General features: G+C 42.4%; 1 protein-coding gene and 1 long non-coding RNA gene across 3 annotated transcripts in view; one reads left to right on the top strand and one right to left on the bottom strand.

Moving 5' to 3' along the window:
* LOC109321042 overlaps positions 1–14,283 on the bottom strand; it is a 16,744-nt gene extending 2,461 nt beyond the window's left edge. Inside the window, exons 1-2 of the long non-coding RNA XR_002103944.1 lie at positions 14,248–14,283; positions 10,517–10,643 (exon numbers count right to left, since the gene is read on the bottom strand). This is a non-coding gene — a long non-coding RNA (uncharacterized LOC109321042). The remainder of the gene's footprint in view (positions 1–10,516; positions 10,644–14,247) is intronic.
* SNX6 (sorting nexin 6) overlaps positions 1–15,096 on the top strand; it is a 46,774-nt gene that overhangs the window by 9,069 nt on the left and 22,609 nt on the right. The window contains exons 3-7 of one of the 2 annotated variants that reach the window (XM_019551327.1): positions 717–827; positions 2,489–2,610; positions 4,834–4,957; positions 6,360–6,455; positions 8,453–8,558. In XM_019551327.1, the coding sequence (XP_019406872.1) occupies positions 2,567–2,610; positions 4,834–4,957; positions 6,360–6,455; positions 8,453–8,558 (370 nt within the window). In that variant the 5' untranslated portion in view covers positions 717–827; positions 2,489–2,566. Of the gene's footprint in view, positions 1–716; positions 828–2,424; positions 2,611–4,833; positions 4,958–6,359; positions 6,456–8,452; positions 8,559–15,096 lie in introns of those variants that run through there. The other variant, XM_019551326.1, reaches the window with a different exon arrangement.

Genomic DNA, 15,096 nt, shown 5'->3' with positions numbered 1-15,096 from the left:
CTACTTCACGGTCAGGGCGGCTAGGGTCTGGAACCAACTTCCAAGAGAAGTGGTGCTGGCTCCTACCCTGGGGGTCTTTAAGAGGAGGTTGACATTCACCTTACTGGGGTCGTTTGACCCCAGTACTTTTTCCTGCCATGGCAGGGGGTCGGACTCGATGATCTGCTCAGGTCCCTTCCGACCCTAGAAACTATGAAACAAAGAAGATTCGGAGTGTGTGCAAAAAAAATTGCTTTCGAAAGGTAAGTTTTAGTTTTTAAAAACTGGCTCCATTTTCTATGTATTACAGTATTCTGTCTTGAGAGTCCCACATTTATATTAATGGATTATTGACATGTTTGCAATTGGAGCCTTTCCACAGACGCCTGCATTTTTCACTGTGATGTACATTCTATTTCTTTGTTAGTTGTTTCTGTCTTCAGTATAGAGCTGTATTCAGTCTTAGATTTCAATTTCCAAAGCAGTTTCCCAAAACCTCACGTTTTTGTTTGTTTGTTTTCACAGTATGCTTTGGCTTATTTGAGTACATGTTAATACAGTAAAATCAAACTCATATTTTATTTTCAAAAAAGTTTGGGGGAGACACTGCATCTAGAGTAATAATTTGTTTTTCAGAGTTGAAGGAAATTTTACTGTACTTCTATATGAAAGCTATTTTTTGTAATGTAATATTCTTTCACTCTTAAAATAAATAACCCCTCCCCCTTCCTTTGCAGAGTTCTTTACCAAATTTCAAACAAAATGAATTTTCTGTTGTTCGACAACATGAAGAGTTCATCTGGCTTCATGATTCCTTTGTTGAAAATGAAGATTATGCAGGTTACATTGTAAGTATTATGCCCTTTTTATTTTCTGTGTCTAGATCTCTTGTGAAAAGTTATTATTTGAAGGCTTGATTAGCAGAAGTACTGAGTATCCATTTCTTCATTTAAAACGAGTGGGAGCTGTGGGTATTCTTTAAGCCCCTCACATTACGCCCTCAACTTACTTTAACAATTTTTAGGAATTTCATTGTAGTCTTTCATTGTGTGTACATTTGCATCGTGCTTGTTGTTGTGTTTTTTACTTTTAAGAATTCAGAGCGGCTTAATGTTGTATTTTGTCCTGAGGCAGTTTAGTTTAAAACTTTGAACGCACAGAAAATGGACAGCCTCTGAAACTTGGTGATATTGAGTTAATACTTAACTTACTGCTGTTAAGTTTCAAGTTTCCTTTGTGGCAGAAGGGTGGAGCATTAAGCTTCAAAGTCGTTGCTTCTCTCGAATTTTTTGTAGGGAATAGTATACAATGAAATAAGCAGAATCTGTTTTTATGTTGGATTTATTTAAAGGCAAGGGCAAATATGGTCTAGAATACTACAATGAAAACTAATGCACAATTGAGATGGCTTTCCATTTGTGACTTAGTCTAGGCCTTCAGGGAGTGGATGTCCCTAGCATAGTTGCATGATGAAAGTGGCTATTTAAAAAGCAACTAACAATGAGTTACTGTTATAATACAGGAATCTTAGATATTTAACTCGCTAGAGGCTTCTACATTTCATTGAATGCTCTTTTTAAAAACAATGTATAACCGAAAAAACCCCTTTTGTTTTGGTAGTGCCTACAGCATATGTGTTGTGCTCAAATGCATATTGACAACACATTTTTACTTTTCATATTGCATTTTACTCCTTTTTCACAATTAAAAGTTACTTGGAAAATAATATCTCTCTCTCTTAAGATGTTGTAAGCTATATAAATGGAAGTGTCTGACTGGTTTCTTAGCCTTTAAGATCTTCTTTGTATGTGGTAATAGGTTATGGCGAAGTGAAAAGTTTTTCTTAAGAAAGTTCTTTCTGCTTACATGTTTAGACTGGGGGGATAATTTGGTTCATTTACCCTAATATACTTTTTCATAGTAATGCAAGAACGATTTGGCTGAATTCTTCCACATACCGTGTGCATCATAATACAGTTGAAAGCTTAGCTCAAAGTTTACTTACTGTGCTGTTCTTACTTTGTGTTATGTTAACTTCTTTTCCAGTCAATTTATTCTTTAATGCCAACAGTTTAGCTAGCAATAACAGTTCGGCATGTGCAAACCCTGGGAACAGTGACTTTGAGTCCTAGCTTTCCAGAAAATGTATGGAGGATAGTAATTTCATTTTGGAAAATACCTTAGAGAAAACCTCGGAACTGGTTGAATCAAGTTAATTCAGTGAATTAAATGCTGCTTAATTTATATAAGACTGTTGTGAAATCAGAACTTAATTTTTTTAGTAATATGAAAGGAAACCATGACTAGAAAATGAACTATTAGGGCTCTTGTGTTCCACAAATCATTCATAAGGTAAGTCGTCTTCTCCCTAGGTGTGTTAATGGGTTGGGGATGAAGATTTTGGGTCTAAAAATTACAAGCATCTTACTGTATCCTTATTTGAAGGGCTTTAACTTTGACTAAGAAGGTGAGGAATTCAAAAGTACTCCCTGATTGACTCATTTGACAGATCCCACCGGCACCACCCAGGCCTGATTTTGATGCCTCTAGAGAAAAACTACAGAAACTTGGAGAAGGGGAAGGATCGATGACTAAAGAAGAGTTCACCAAGATGAAACAAGAACTGGAAGCGTGCGTACCTATTATTCACTATTGTGTGTGGATTGCAATTCACTTTAAGTGCTCTCTGCTGTCTCATACTTTTGATCATTTCAACACAGTGATTCCTTCTGGAAGATACAGTTTTGAGTATCCAGACTTACCATATAACTAGTGTTATCTCAGTGATCATGATCAGAACCATCAGGAAAATTGTAGAAATTATTGTCCAGAATGATGGGAATTCTATAGAGGATATACATACTTGCTGAAAACCAAAAGCAAACAACAGTTTGTTCATCAATTCATTTTTTTTTTTAAAGCAAACAGTAAAAGACGTATTGCATCCCCAGTCTTTTCTGACCTGCATTTTGGTTTTCACTAGGCTGCTTGCATGTTCAATTAATGTTCTTTAGGTAATGCACATTAAATGTACTACCTCCATTGTAAGGTCCTGGAAAAATGCACAGTAGCTTATTTTAATGTGCATTAGCTAATATATTTTTTTGCAATGCTTTAATGCACATTAATGTGACATGTAGACATGCCCACTATGCACTTATATAGACCTTTCTGTTTCACTGTATTTGGGAACTGAGCTACTTTTGCTAGTAGCAACTGAAAATGCAGATTTTACATTCTTCCTAGCAAATGAAATAGGAGAAGTTGAAGAGCTTGCAAAGCTGTAAAGAAACAGGGGCTTGTACAGTCATAGCTGTCATCAGCTGTTTGTAAGCAGTTGCTGAATGGACATTTGATAATTGCTTGGATTTTTTTTGAGGAGAATCCAGATTTTGCAAAAAAAAATGTGTTTCTTGAAAATAAGGACTCTCCTAGTTGCACAATTTTAAGTGATTGAGAATTTGCTATAGGGCTTAGGCTGTACTATGTGACTTAACATGGAGTACTTTTCTTTTAGTCCTGCTTTTTTCTCTCTTGAGACAACCTCTTTATTCTTTCTTCTGCTTCACTGATTTCATTTCTCAAGTGCATGTTTACACGGCTACCAGACTGCTTCTCTCAAGTACCAAAGTGGTAGGAAGAGAATTTGAAAGTGATTGGCAAAGGGAACTCCATTTGCCAACATCCAACCATTGTGAGCAAGTGTGTTAGTATCATGTTGGACCAGTGTGCGAAAGAGATGTCATAAGCCAGAAAACTGAAAATTGGCAAAACGATAAATTTGGAAGAATCTGTGATTTTTCTGGTGGCCCTGATCATGATTCTCTTGTGGTCTGGTTAGGGGCCGGATAACACAGAAACCTTGGGTTTCTTCTACTGCCACCTTCATCCTCTGAATCCTTCTTTTCTGTCTACACTGAATGACTACTACTGTCACAGAGATCAAACACACCCCAACACTGGGCCTGCTGGTTTGCTGGTATGTAAATCTTATCCTTGCACATAGTGGAAGCAAAGAGTGCCAGTTATCATTACATTGTTAATTTGAGGATGGGGAAGAAGGCTTCTTGTAATCTCTCTTCAAGCAACACAACTTTAATAAAATTATCCATTTGACTGTAAAACAATCAACTATAGCAGCTTGTATTGATAAGAATAGATATTCTTCCTCTATAATTCTCTTCATCATAATTCTCAGTTACTCTAAAACTCTGTTGGTTGAACTGGGCAACTGAAAGCTCATCCTGATGAAACTTTCTTTTGGATCTGTGCGCTAAGCTTAACATCTTAATGGTAATTTTAAAGGCAGAAGCAAGGAAAAAAGGCACATAAATTTTATCTGACCTGCTCTATATTCTTTGAAATATGAACTCAACTAAATTAACAAAATACAAACAAATGAGGTGGGAGCAAACAGATGGAGATGTGAAAGGAAGGATTTTGTAAATAAAGCCATATAGTGACTGGTGTGATAGTCTGCACCTTGTTAATTTTTTGATAATATATGGGAAGCTTAAATTTGGTTACATCTATAATATACTCCCTGTGAATCCAACATGCAGATTTCATTTGAATCCTGCTTTAAAAGACCTATATCTACTCTTTTACTATTTCTGAAGTCTATGTAGTATTGTAAAGGTATGATTTTTTTCATGTTTTAGCATTATTTTTTTTTTCATACACACATTGTGTCATATACTGATTTGAAGTGCACTGGGAGCTGGAATAATAACTTAGATACTTCAGCTAACACTTTTTTCTATAGATAAAGACATCTTAATTTTTTCAGTAGGCTGAATAGAAATTTAATTGCTTCAGTTGGAAATTTTTAATTTCTTTTTTTGTTGTTTTCAGTGAATATTTGGCAATATTCAAGAAGACGGTTGCAATGCATGAAGTATTCTTGTGCCGTGTGGCAGCACATCCAATTTTGAGAAAGGATTTAAATTTCCATGTCTTCTTGGAATATAATCAGGATGTGAGTATTGGAAGTTGCATCTGTAGTGAGAGTATTCAATTGTACTTTCATGATATGACAGAAATAAATAAGATTTCTCATCTATTCAGGCAATTTACAACGATTCCTTAATACTAAACAAGTTTGGATTTAGAAATTCAATTAGCTAGTTCTGACGGAGTCCTTTCTCCTGCAGCTTGTGAAACTGGTATTCAGGAAGCAACTTGGACTTGTAGCTTGGCTATAAAATAATATTTATGGGAGATTTGGCTCTGTCTCCATAAGGTGCTTTAATTGCCCATTCTCCTAACTGAATTCAGGAAAAATAAAACATGGTGAAACAAATCTTCAGCATAACTGTTACTTTTTTAAAACTCTTTTCAATACTTAGTGGTATTTCTGTTTAAGTCAAGACCTCTAAGAGGAATTTTTTGATTAAGCTCTTTGGTGGGTGAAAGATCCTTTTTTTACTAAGGGGAAACTCTTAAGTAATAACACTTAAATGTTATGCCAGCATGACATGTTTAGAAAACAGAATAATTTAGTGATAAGCCTATACTGTTATATTTAACTAGGATTGCTATCTTCATCCTGCATACAGTGAGTTGCGTTCTAATATTGATATAAAGAAGTTGGTACTTAATATCCACCAGTCTTAAAGGCTAAATTCAGCTTTTGAGATTTACACTATCTAAATACTGATTTCAGCAACTTTTTAATATAACCAAATGAAATATGTCTTGTACTACCTAAACACTGAATCCTTAAAATTGAAAAAGGGATAGACTGAAAGCAAAACAAATCAGTTTAATCAACTGAGTTGTTCAACTAGAACAGTGGATTTCACTTCTCTGGATTATAAATGGTCCCCTCATTGCCTAATGTAGAAATATCAATACTGGTTCAGGAATTCTGAATAAATCTAGAGAGGCTAAATGGACAAGAAGGATGTGGGGAGATTCTGTGGGAGGCTTGAGTTCAGTGGTAGTGAGAAGGAAACGGATTACAAATTTCTGAAGATGATGGAATTGCTGTTGTAAGGAAGAATAGGGGCTTGTTCTAACCTCTTATTGTGTTTGAAAATATGTGTGTAACTGAAGTTACTAGAAAAGAAATGTGAGTGTATGCAAATCAATTTAGTATTCTTTCCCAAACTATAAAGATGCACGTTTTTATAACGCTGCCCCCCAAACTCCTTCCCCCATGTATTAGGTGTTAACTGCCAGTGATCAGAGTCCTTTTAACTACTAAATATAGTAGTATACTTTGCTTGATCTAGATTAGTAAACAGTGGGTCGTTAGATAAAGCGAGACGGACAGTGGAGCTGTGTTGTTTGTTGAAATTTGCTTGTAGTTGTAATGCAGAATTGCTGCTTTTCTTGCCTTTGAACATGCTGACTTGAGATGTGATCTTATCTTTCAGTTGAGTGTTCGTGGAAAAAATAAGAAAGAGAAACTTGAAGACTTCTTTAAAAACATGGTTAAATCAGCAGATGGTGTCATTGTGTCAGGAGTAAAGGTGATTCCTTTCTTGGCTATTTTAACTGTTTTAATTTTTTTAAACTAATGTATTATAAGTATAAGGTAAGTCTGAAATGGTTACAAAAACAGAGATATACCCTGTGCTCATCAGGTACATTATTACCCTTTTCCTTAGCTATATGTAATTTCAGTTTTGCAAATGTGTCAGTGTTTGTTTGGCAGAGGTAAAGAGATGCAAGTAGGTGGACGCGAGACCCCACAGGCAAAGTTTAAGTGAGTGCCTGGTCAGAAAACTAGTCTCCCTGAAACACCAGCTTATTGAGACAGATAAGTGGTATACTGGGATCACTTTTGTAGGTGTTGTCATTCATGTCCCTCCCCCTTTGACTAGTAGTATTGGAATATTGAGATCCCTTTTTATTTGCTGGAAAAGGGTTCTCCTTCCACCCTCATTACTCCTTTTAGAGCTGCTTCACTGCTGCTTACATGAAGCTGTTCTTTTCCCAACTTTATTTGGGTGGAGGGAGCATCTTTGTCCACCTGTGAAAGTGGTACTTACTTTGATTTTGCTTGTAGCTTTCCCAAATAGCAGTGTGAAACATTTCACTACAGTACACTAGTTCTAAATGTAGAAGTGAATTTGACTGCTACTTCGTAAATTTTGCTCTTCATCAGCTTTTCAAACTTGTGAGTAGCTGTAGTTACGGGGGCTATCTGCAAATTCAGGAAGAACATGATGAAGCAATTGGCACTTAGTTAACTTTTGTCAAGATATTCTTGGTTCAGTGTTCATTGCAAATAAAATGCTTCAATAACAGACATTTAAGGTCTGATTAGTTTCTGACTTAGAACCTGACTTAGTTTCTAGTAAAAGTTTCTCACTTGCTACTACAAGTGAGTGAGTAGATATTTCAAGTCCCCTAACTTTCTTAATTGTGTGCTCTTGAATTTTTAAGAGACACCGGACATGGTGAATACAACCATTAATTGATCATGGTGGAAGGGAATCCAAAGGGCAAGGTAGATAACAGCCTTTATTCAAGAAGAAAAATAAAACAGAATAGATGAGTGTCATTTTTCAATCTTGCATGCAAGATTACATTAGGCAAATTTAGTGTTATTTAAAAACATTTTGGCTTCTTCCAATCATTATAGTTATTGTTTTGAAAGTGGTGTAGACCAAAGGTCTGACTAAACCATATTAGCCCTGAGGGCTACTAGGTTGTCATACCAGTTGATGGCACAGGAGTGGTATGGTTGGCATCTTGTCAAACTACCTTTGACACCCCAGCTTGAATGACCCATGTACTGGGTGACCTGAATGATCAGGATCTCAGAGGAGTTCAAGGTTCCTGAAACTACAAGTGACACCATTTGACATCTTTATAAGTAATCCTTCTATGTAGTTAGATACCTGTCTATGAGGGCTTGAGCATACATACAGTTGAGGGATGGGAATAAGTTTAATGAAAGATGACAACTGGTTTGGGTTAGAATGTAGCTGATGACTTAGAGGTGAAAGATACTTCTTGCAAATGAATGAAGAAACTCTCCATTTAAAATCTAAATTCATCCATATGCTCATCTTGACATTGGGATTCTAATGTGTGTGTCTACATGAGATGCTGACTGCGCAGTAGCCTCATAATACTGTGCAGTAGCATACTAGCATTGTCCGTGGTGTGATGTGCTACTGCATAGTATTATGAGGCTACTGTGCAGTAGCATCACTTAAGACGTTTGGTGGTGGTACTGCGCAGTAACTCTGGTTACTGTGCATTTATTTAGTTACTGGATAAATGTGCAATAACCACAATGCAGTAGCATCTCATGTAGACATGTCCACAGAGTCTAAAATATTGCAAGAAAGGCTTCTACTCTTACACCTGTTATTCAACAAGTAATTAAAGAGAAACAAATTTTCCTATGTGGCTTACAAAATGATTGTTTGCAGTGTAAATTATTTAACTTTATGCAGTTGTGGTGATTGCACAGACTTACAAACTAGGAATAAAAGTCTGGTTTGTCTTATAGGATGTAGATGACTTCTTTGAGCATGAAAGGACATTCCTTGTAGAATACCACAACCGAGTCAAAGATGCTTCTGCCAAATCGGACAAAATGACAAGATCGCACAAAAGTGAGTAATTTTTCTTGGTAGAAGCCACATTAGTTCTGCCATATACTAAAAACTTCCTAATGCTTTGGGAAGAGCAATAACCTTCACTTTAGAACATTTCTCACATCCAGGGAATAGTAAATTCTCTGACTACAAGCTTTTGTGCAAACAGAAGTAAAAAACAAAACAAAACCCTAACTTGACATTGCTGTAATGTGTCTTGGGCCCCATCTACATGTGCAGGTAAAGGCACAATGGGATTTAATGTGCGATCCACACCATTGCGCCTCCTGCCATGCCACACATTCATGGTAGAAAGTGTGATTGTGGGATCGTGCATTAGATCCCATTGTGCCTTACTGCCAGTACAGCAAGAAGCAAGCTGCCATGACTAGGATCCCCCCAGCCGAGCGGCTTCCAGCCACAAGGATACTCCATGTACCCCTGCAGCTGGGAGATGCAACTGATGTGATCTCCCAGTCCCAAGGATGTGTGAATAGGGTACCCATATATCTCAGATCTTGTAGCCTTTCAGAGTCTGAGCCATTGGAGAAAATTTAAGCAAAAGTCCCAGATTTGTGGGAACCTGAGAGCTGCTTGGTCAGGGTTCTATGTGTGTGACATGCTGTCCTGCCTGGTCCTGCTCCTGGTTGCTGCAGTGCTAATATACTGGAGACTGTGCATATGTTTGTGTGTGTTTGTGTTGCAGTGGGCAGGGCTGTAACAGTTGTCAGGATGCACTGGACAGCCTGGTGCCTTTTGTCAGTGGACCTAGGGCTGCAGGTTTGAGCCAGGGCTGGGGCACTGGCTAGGCTGAGGGTGCTGAGTGGACTCTGTGCGCCCTGCGCTGACTCAGGGCTCTGGCCCCATTCTGGCACCAGCCTGGCCATGTGCTTCTGGGATGGCCCAGGCCAGCTGCATCACAACCCCCATCCAGAGAGCTCAGCTTGGCCTGGCTGCTCCCAGCCCTAACCGGGGGAGGTGGAGTACAAGGCTGGGGGCTTGCTGTACCTGCCTGGCTCGGGGGCACATGGCCATGATGCAGCTGCAGGGGCCAGGATGGGACTGGAGCTATGAGTTAGCATGGGGCAGACTGAGCCCATGCAGTGCCCCCAGCTTGGCTGGCACCCTAGCCCTGGCCCCAGCCCACAGCCCTGGCTCCAGTGAGACAGGCACCACGCTTCCCAGCATGTGTTGGCCACAGCCCCGGTGAGAAAGACACTGCACTCCTGATGGCTGCTCCGGTCCTGCCTGCTGCCACACACTGCCCTGGCATGTGTGCATGTGCCCCCTGGCCTCCCCATCCTGGATTTCCCTAAAATAATTATGGTCATCCTATGCATGAAGCCTCTTGGGACTGGGAGATTGCAGCTGTGCCCTATGGCTTCCAGGACTGCTAGACTCTGCAGTTGTGGGGTGCTGCTGGGGCCTAGAGTCGGCAGCTGTTGGGGCTGAGAGTCCCTTCAGTTGCAGGACTTCCAGCCCAGTTGAATAGACTGGTTGAAATAAAAATATCCTACTATAATATTGGAGATAGTCTTTGGAGAGATAACTGAAAGCTGAATTTAACTGTTTAACACTTTTTTTTCCCTTGGGAGAATAATTGATTTTAGGATTTGAAATTTGAAGGTGGATTGTACAGGAACTTTCATGACTAAATTGTATCACAAAGCTGTCCCTGACTAGAACAGATTTAGGTGCCCCTACAGTCACCTGGGCCACGCCAAGAATTCATTTCTTTGTTCAGTAGCAAACACTTCAGCTACAGGAAAGCTGAAGTTTGTTTAGTTTTCATCAACCAAAATGGCAGTAACAAGGGGGTGGAGAGGATTGGAGGACTTTGGAATGCCCAAATTGGGGAAATGCCAGCACTTAAGTCTCAGGAGGGGATCCAAATATTCCATTTACTGGTACTATTGGTATGAGCCAGCTTGAAACTTCTGGCAAGTCATGTTTGCTAGAATTGTGTGTACACTTACCTTCTTCTTGTTGTGAATGCCAGGAGTGTAGAGGAGGTGTGGAACTGCTCATCCTTTAGCCTGCTCAGAGTGCAGTGCACTGCTTCCTTCACTGGGTTTTATCCTTTTGTCTTCTGGGGATTTTTGACTGTGAACAGATAAATATGCTTATTTTTTGTAAAGAAACTATTTCAGTGCTTGCATATTATCAAGTGGGGTAAGCTGTCATTGCACTGCTTTACCTGGCATTTACTTCAGTATTGTTTTATTTTTAATTTTATTTCCCTTTTTGTTAGGGTATGTTGACCCAAGTGGCACTGTGGTTGAGGCTACTAGGCAAGTGGTCCTCAACACTTGTACTTCTAGCAACATTTTATAGTTTCATAGAAGTACGGTTGGAGGGGACCTGAGTATATCATGTAGTCCGACCCCATGCCCTAGGCAGAAATGAGTAAAGGGCTCTTATGACCCCTACTAAGTTTAAGCTCAAATGACCCCAGCGAGGTAGTTACCTAGCCTCCTTTTAAAGACCCCTAAGGTAGGAGCCAGCACCACTTCCCTTGGAAGCTGGTTCCAGATCCTGGCCGCCCTGACTGTGAAGTAGTGCCTCCTGATGTCTAGCCTGAACCTGCTCTCAATCAACTTGTGGCTGTTATTTCTTGTTACTCTGGGAGGTGCTCGGGGGGAACAGGGTCTCACCCAATCCCCTCTGGTCACCCCTGGTAAGTTTATAGATGGCCACTAGATCCCCTCTCAGCCTTCTCTTGTGAAGGCTGAACAGATTCAGGTCCTTTAGCCTCTCCTCATAGGGCCTGCCCTGCTGCCCCCGATCATGTGAGTGGCCCTCCTCTGGACCCTTTCGATGCTGGCCTCATCCCTCCTGAAGTGCGGCAACCAGAACTGGGCTCAGTACTCCAGCTGTGGCCTGACCAGTGTTGCATAGAGGGGGAAGATCACCTCCTTGGACCTGCTCGAGATGCATCTGTGGATGCATAACAAGCTGCAGTTAGCCTTGCTGACCTCATCCTCACATTGGTGGCCCATGTTCATTTTGGAATTGATACGACTCCAAGATCTCTTTCTGCCACTGTGCTTTCAAGAAGGGAATCCCCCAGCCTATAAGTATGCTGCTGGTTCTTCCTGCTCAAGTGCAGTACCCTGTACTTGTCAGTATTGAATCCCATCCTATTCACATTTGCCCATCCCTGTCACCTGTACAAGTCCAGTTGTAACGTGTCCCTCCCTTCTAGTGTGTTCACCTTACCCCAAATCTTGGTGTTGTCAGCGAATTTGAACAGGGTGCTTTTCACCCCCTCGTCCAAATTGCTGATAAAGAAATTGAACAGTACAGGCCTGAGGACCAAGCCCTGGGGGGACTCCACTACCCATCTCCCTCCAGGTTGACTATGACCCGTTCACCACCACTCTCTGGGTGTGGCCCCCTAGCCAATTTGCGTCCCATCTGACTGTGTAGGCATCAATGCCATAGTCACCTAGCTTTTTAATGAGAATGGGGTGGGAGACGGTGTCGAAGGCCTTCCTGAAGTCAATAAAGACTACATCCACTGCAACACCTGCATCCAATGATTTTGTGACCTGATTGTAGAAGGTTATCTGGGTGGTGTGACAGGACCTGCCTTTGATGAACCCATGCTGGTTGCCCTTCAGCATCCTACCTCCTGCTGGTCCCTTGCATATGTGCTCCTGGATAATTTTTTCAAAGAGCTTCCCCAGGACCCTAGAAAAGGGTCAATGTGGTCTCTACTTTCAAAAAAGAGAGGAAGGAGGACCCAGGAAACTATAGGCTTGTTAGTCTTACTTCAGTCCTGGGGAAGCTCTTTGAGAAAATTATCCAGGAGCATATCTGTGAGGGACCAGCAGGGGAGTGTATGCTTATGGGCAACAACATGGGTTCATTAGAGGCAGGTCCTGTCAGACCAACCTGATGGCCTTCTATGACCAGGTCACAAAATCCTAAGGTGACTGAGAGTAGATTCAGGCTAGATATCAGGAGGCAGTACTTCACAGTCAGGGTGGCTAGGATCTGGAACCAACTTCCAAGGGAAGTGGTGCTTGCTCCTACCCTGGGGGTCTTCAGAAGGAGGCTAGACGATCACCTAGCCAGGGTCGTTTGACCCCAGCATTCTTTCCTGCCCATGGCAGGGGGTTGGACTTGCTGATCTGCTCAGGTCCCTGTAGTTGCCTGGGTCCTCCCTCCTCCCTTTTTTGAAAATGAGGTCTACACTGGCCTTCTTCCAGTCTTCTGGCACCTGGCCAGAGCACCACGAGTGCTTGTAAAGCTGTGCCAGGGGCCCTGCGATGACCCCTGCCAATTCCCTCAGTCCCTGGGGTGGAGAACTTCTGGACCTGCTGATTTGAACACATCCAGCCCCTCCAGAAGTTCCCTACCTTGGTACTCCCTGACCCTAGGCCTGGCGGAGTCTCTCCTTGAGTCTTCCCCCACCAGGATACAGGATGAAATCCTGGTTCCTACTCAGAAAAATGGAGGCAAAGAACTTGTTAAAAAGGTCTGTTTTTTTAATCTAGCGCAACCACCAGATTGCCAAGCGTATCCTGCAGGGGCCCCATGTTGCCTGGTGCCTTCTTTTTGCTCCCTATGTATTTAAAAAAGGACTTTTTGTTGTCCTTGATCCTTCTTGCTAGCCCTAGTTCCGTCTCTGCCTTAGCCTTCCTAACAGCCTCCCTACATACTCTTGCAATGGAGGTATATTCCCCTTTGGCGATAGCCCCCTCCTTTCACTGGATGTATACCCCCTTTTTGGCTTTCAGACATTCCTGAATGCTTTTGGTGAGCCAAGGGGGCTTTTGAGCACTCTTACCCCTTTGACTCGCATTGGGACTGTTACCCCTTGGGCTTGGAGGATTGTCTCCTTAAGGAACCACCACTTGGCTCGGACACCTAGTTCCCCTACTCTTTGGAACTGCAGTGCCTCTCCTACCAATCTTCTCAGCTCACTGTAGTTGGCCCTCCTGAAGTCAAGGACTACTGCTTTGCTGCAGGCCCTTGACACCCTGCGCTGGATGGTGAATTCCAGTAGGCGATGATTGCTATCGCCTAGGTGGTCGAGGACTTGGAGTCCCCTCACCAGGTCATTGCCTGTGGCCAGGACCAGGTCCAGCAAGGCATTCCCCCTGGTGGGACTCTGGACCTCCTGGGTTAGGTGGAGGTCTTGTATCCCAGCAAGGAACCTACGTGAGCAGTCAGACCTGGCTGACTGCTCCTGCCAGCAAATGTCCGTGTAGTTTAGATCACCCATGATGACCACGTCCCTTGACTTAACTGCCTCCGTGAGCTGACCCAAGAATTCCCGGTCCAGCTCTTCCCCCAGTTAGGTGGTCTGTAGTAGACACCCACCATTAAGTCCCTTTCCCCATGACCCCCTTGTATTCTGATCCAGAGTACTTCAGCCTGCCCCTCCTTTGACCCCATCATGTTAGTTGAGGACATGTGCTGCTCTTTGACGTAGAGTGCCACTCCCCCGCTTTTCCTCTCCGTTCTGTCCCACCTGTATAGTCTGTGGTCCCTAATGTTTACTGCTCTATCATGTGTTGAATCCCACCAGGTTTCAGTGAACCCTACTATGTCTGGGTTTGTACCAGTTATCTGGAGGGCGAGCCCCTCCTGTTTATTCCCCATACTTTGAGCATTAGTGTAAAGGCCCTTAAGGCCTCCTATTGGTGCATGCCTTCCCCCCTCCCCCTGGATTCCTAGGACTGTCCTTGTTCCTTACCTGGGTACCTCTTGTGCTTGTACCCTGTCCTGGCTGGAAGGTGTCCTCCTGTGGCCCTACCCCCCAGCAAAGTTAGTTTAAAGCATGCTGTATGAGATCAGCCAACCTGGAAGAGAAGACACGCTTGCCTTTAGGGGAGAGGTGAAACCCATCCCACCTGAGTATGCCCCCTGCACAAAAATGCAGGTTGTTGTCCAGGAACCCGAGGCCTGCTTGCTGGCACCAACTCTGAAGCTTCCAGTTGACCTCATTGATGCAGACCTCGTGACGCCGTCTGTGTCTACTTACTGGGAGAATAGAGGAGAATACCACCTGTGCCCCCGTGTCCGTGAGCTTGGCCCCCAAGGCCTCATAGTCTTTCATGATGTGGTCTGAGTTGCCCCTGGCTGCGTCATTTGTTCCCATGTGGATTAGGACCATGGGGTACTAGTCCAAGGGTCGAATGAACGCCAGGATCCTCTCTGTGACATCCTGAATCTAAGTCCCAGGCAGGTAGCAGACCTCCCGTGCCATGGGGTTGGCTCGGCAGATAGGACCCTCCGTTCCCTTCAGGATGGGCTCTCCAATGACAAATTTCTGTGCTAGTCACCAGTTATAACTTGTGAAAATTTACAGTCTTGATAGATGTTTAATCTTCCATTTTGCTATGAAACATGAAAAGGAAGAGGGCCATCTTCTGAATCCTTTCTGAAGGAAGAAACACTTGAAAAATGTGTTGTGTGATCTGGTAGAACTGGAAGGCATGTTGATACCAAAGATTCTCTTGGAGTGAGTTGCTGCTTTGAGGTCTGGCAGAAGTGGCGTTGAAGTCCCTGGTCCTGTTCAAATTTGAGATGATAAAGTTTGGTG

This window comes from Crocodylus porosus, unplaced genomic scaffold, assembly GCF_001723895.1.
Source record: "Crocodylus porosus isolate Cpor-Errol unplaced genomic scaffold, CroPor_comp1, whole genome shotgun sequence".
NCBI lineage: Eukaryota > Metazoa > Chordata > Crocodylia > Crocodylidae > Crocodylus > Crocodylus porosus.
The sequence above is the reverse complement of the archived record's forward strand: the minus strand, read 5'-3'. Positions and strand labels throughout refer to the sequence as shown.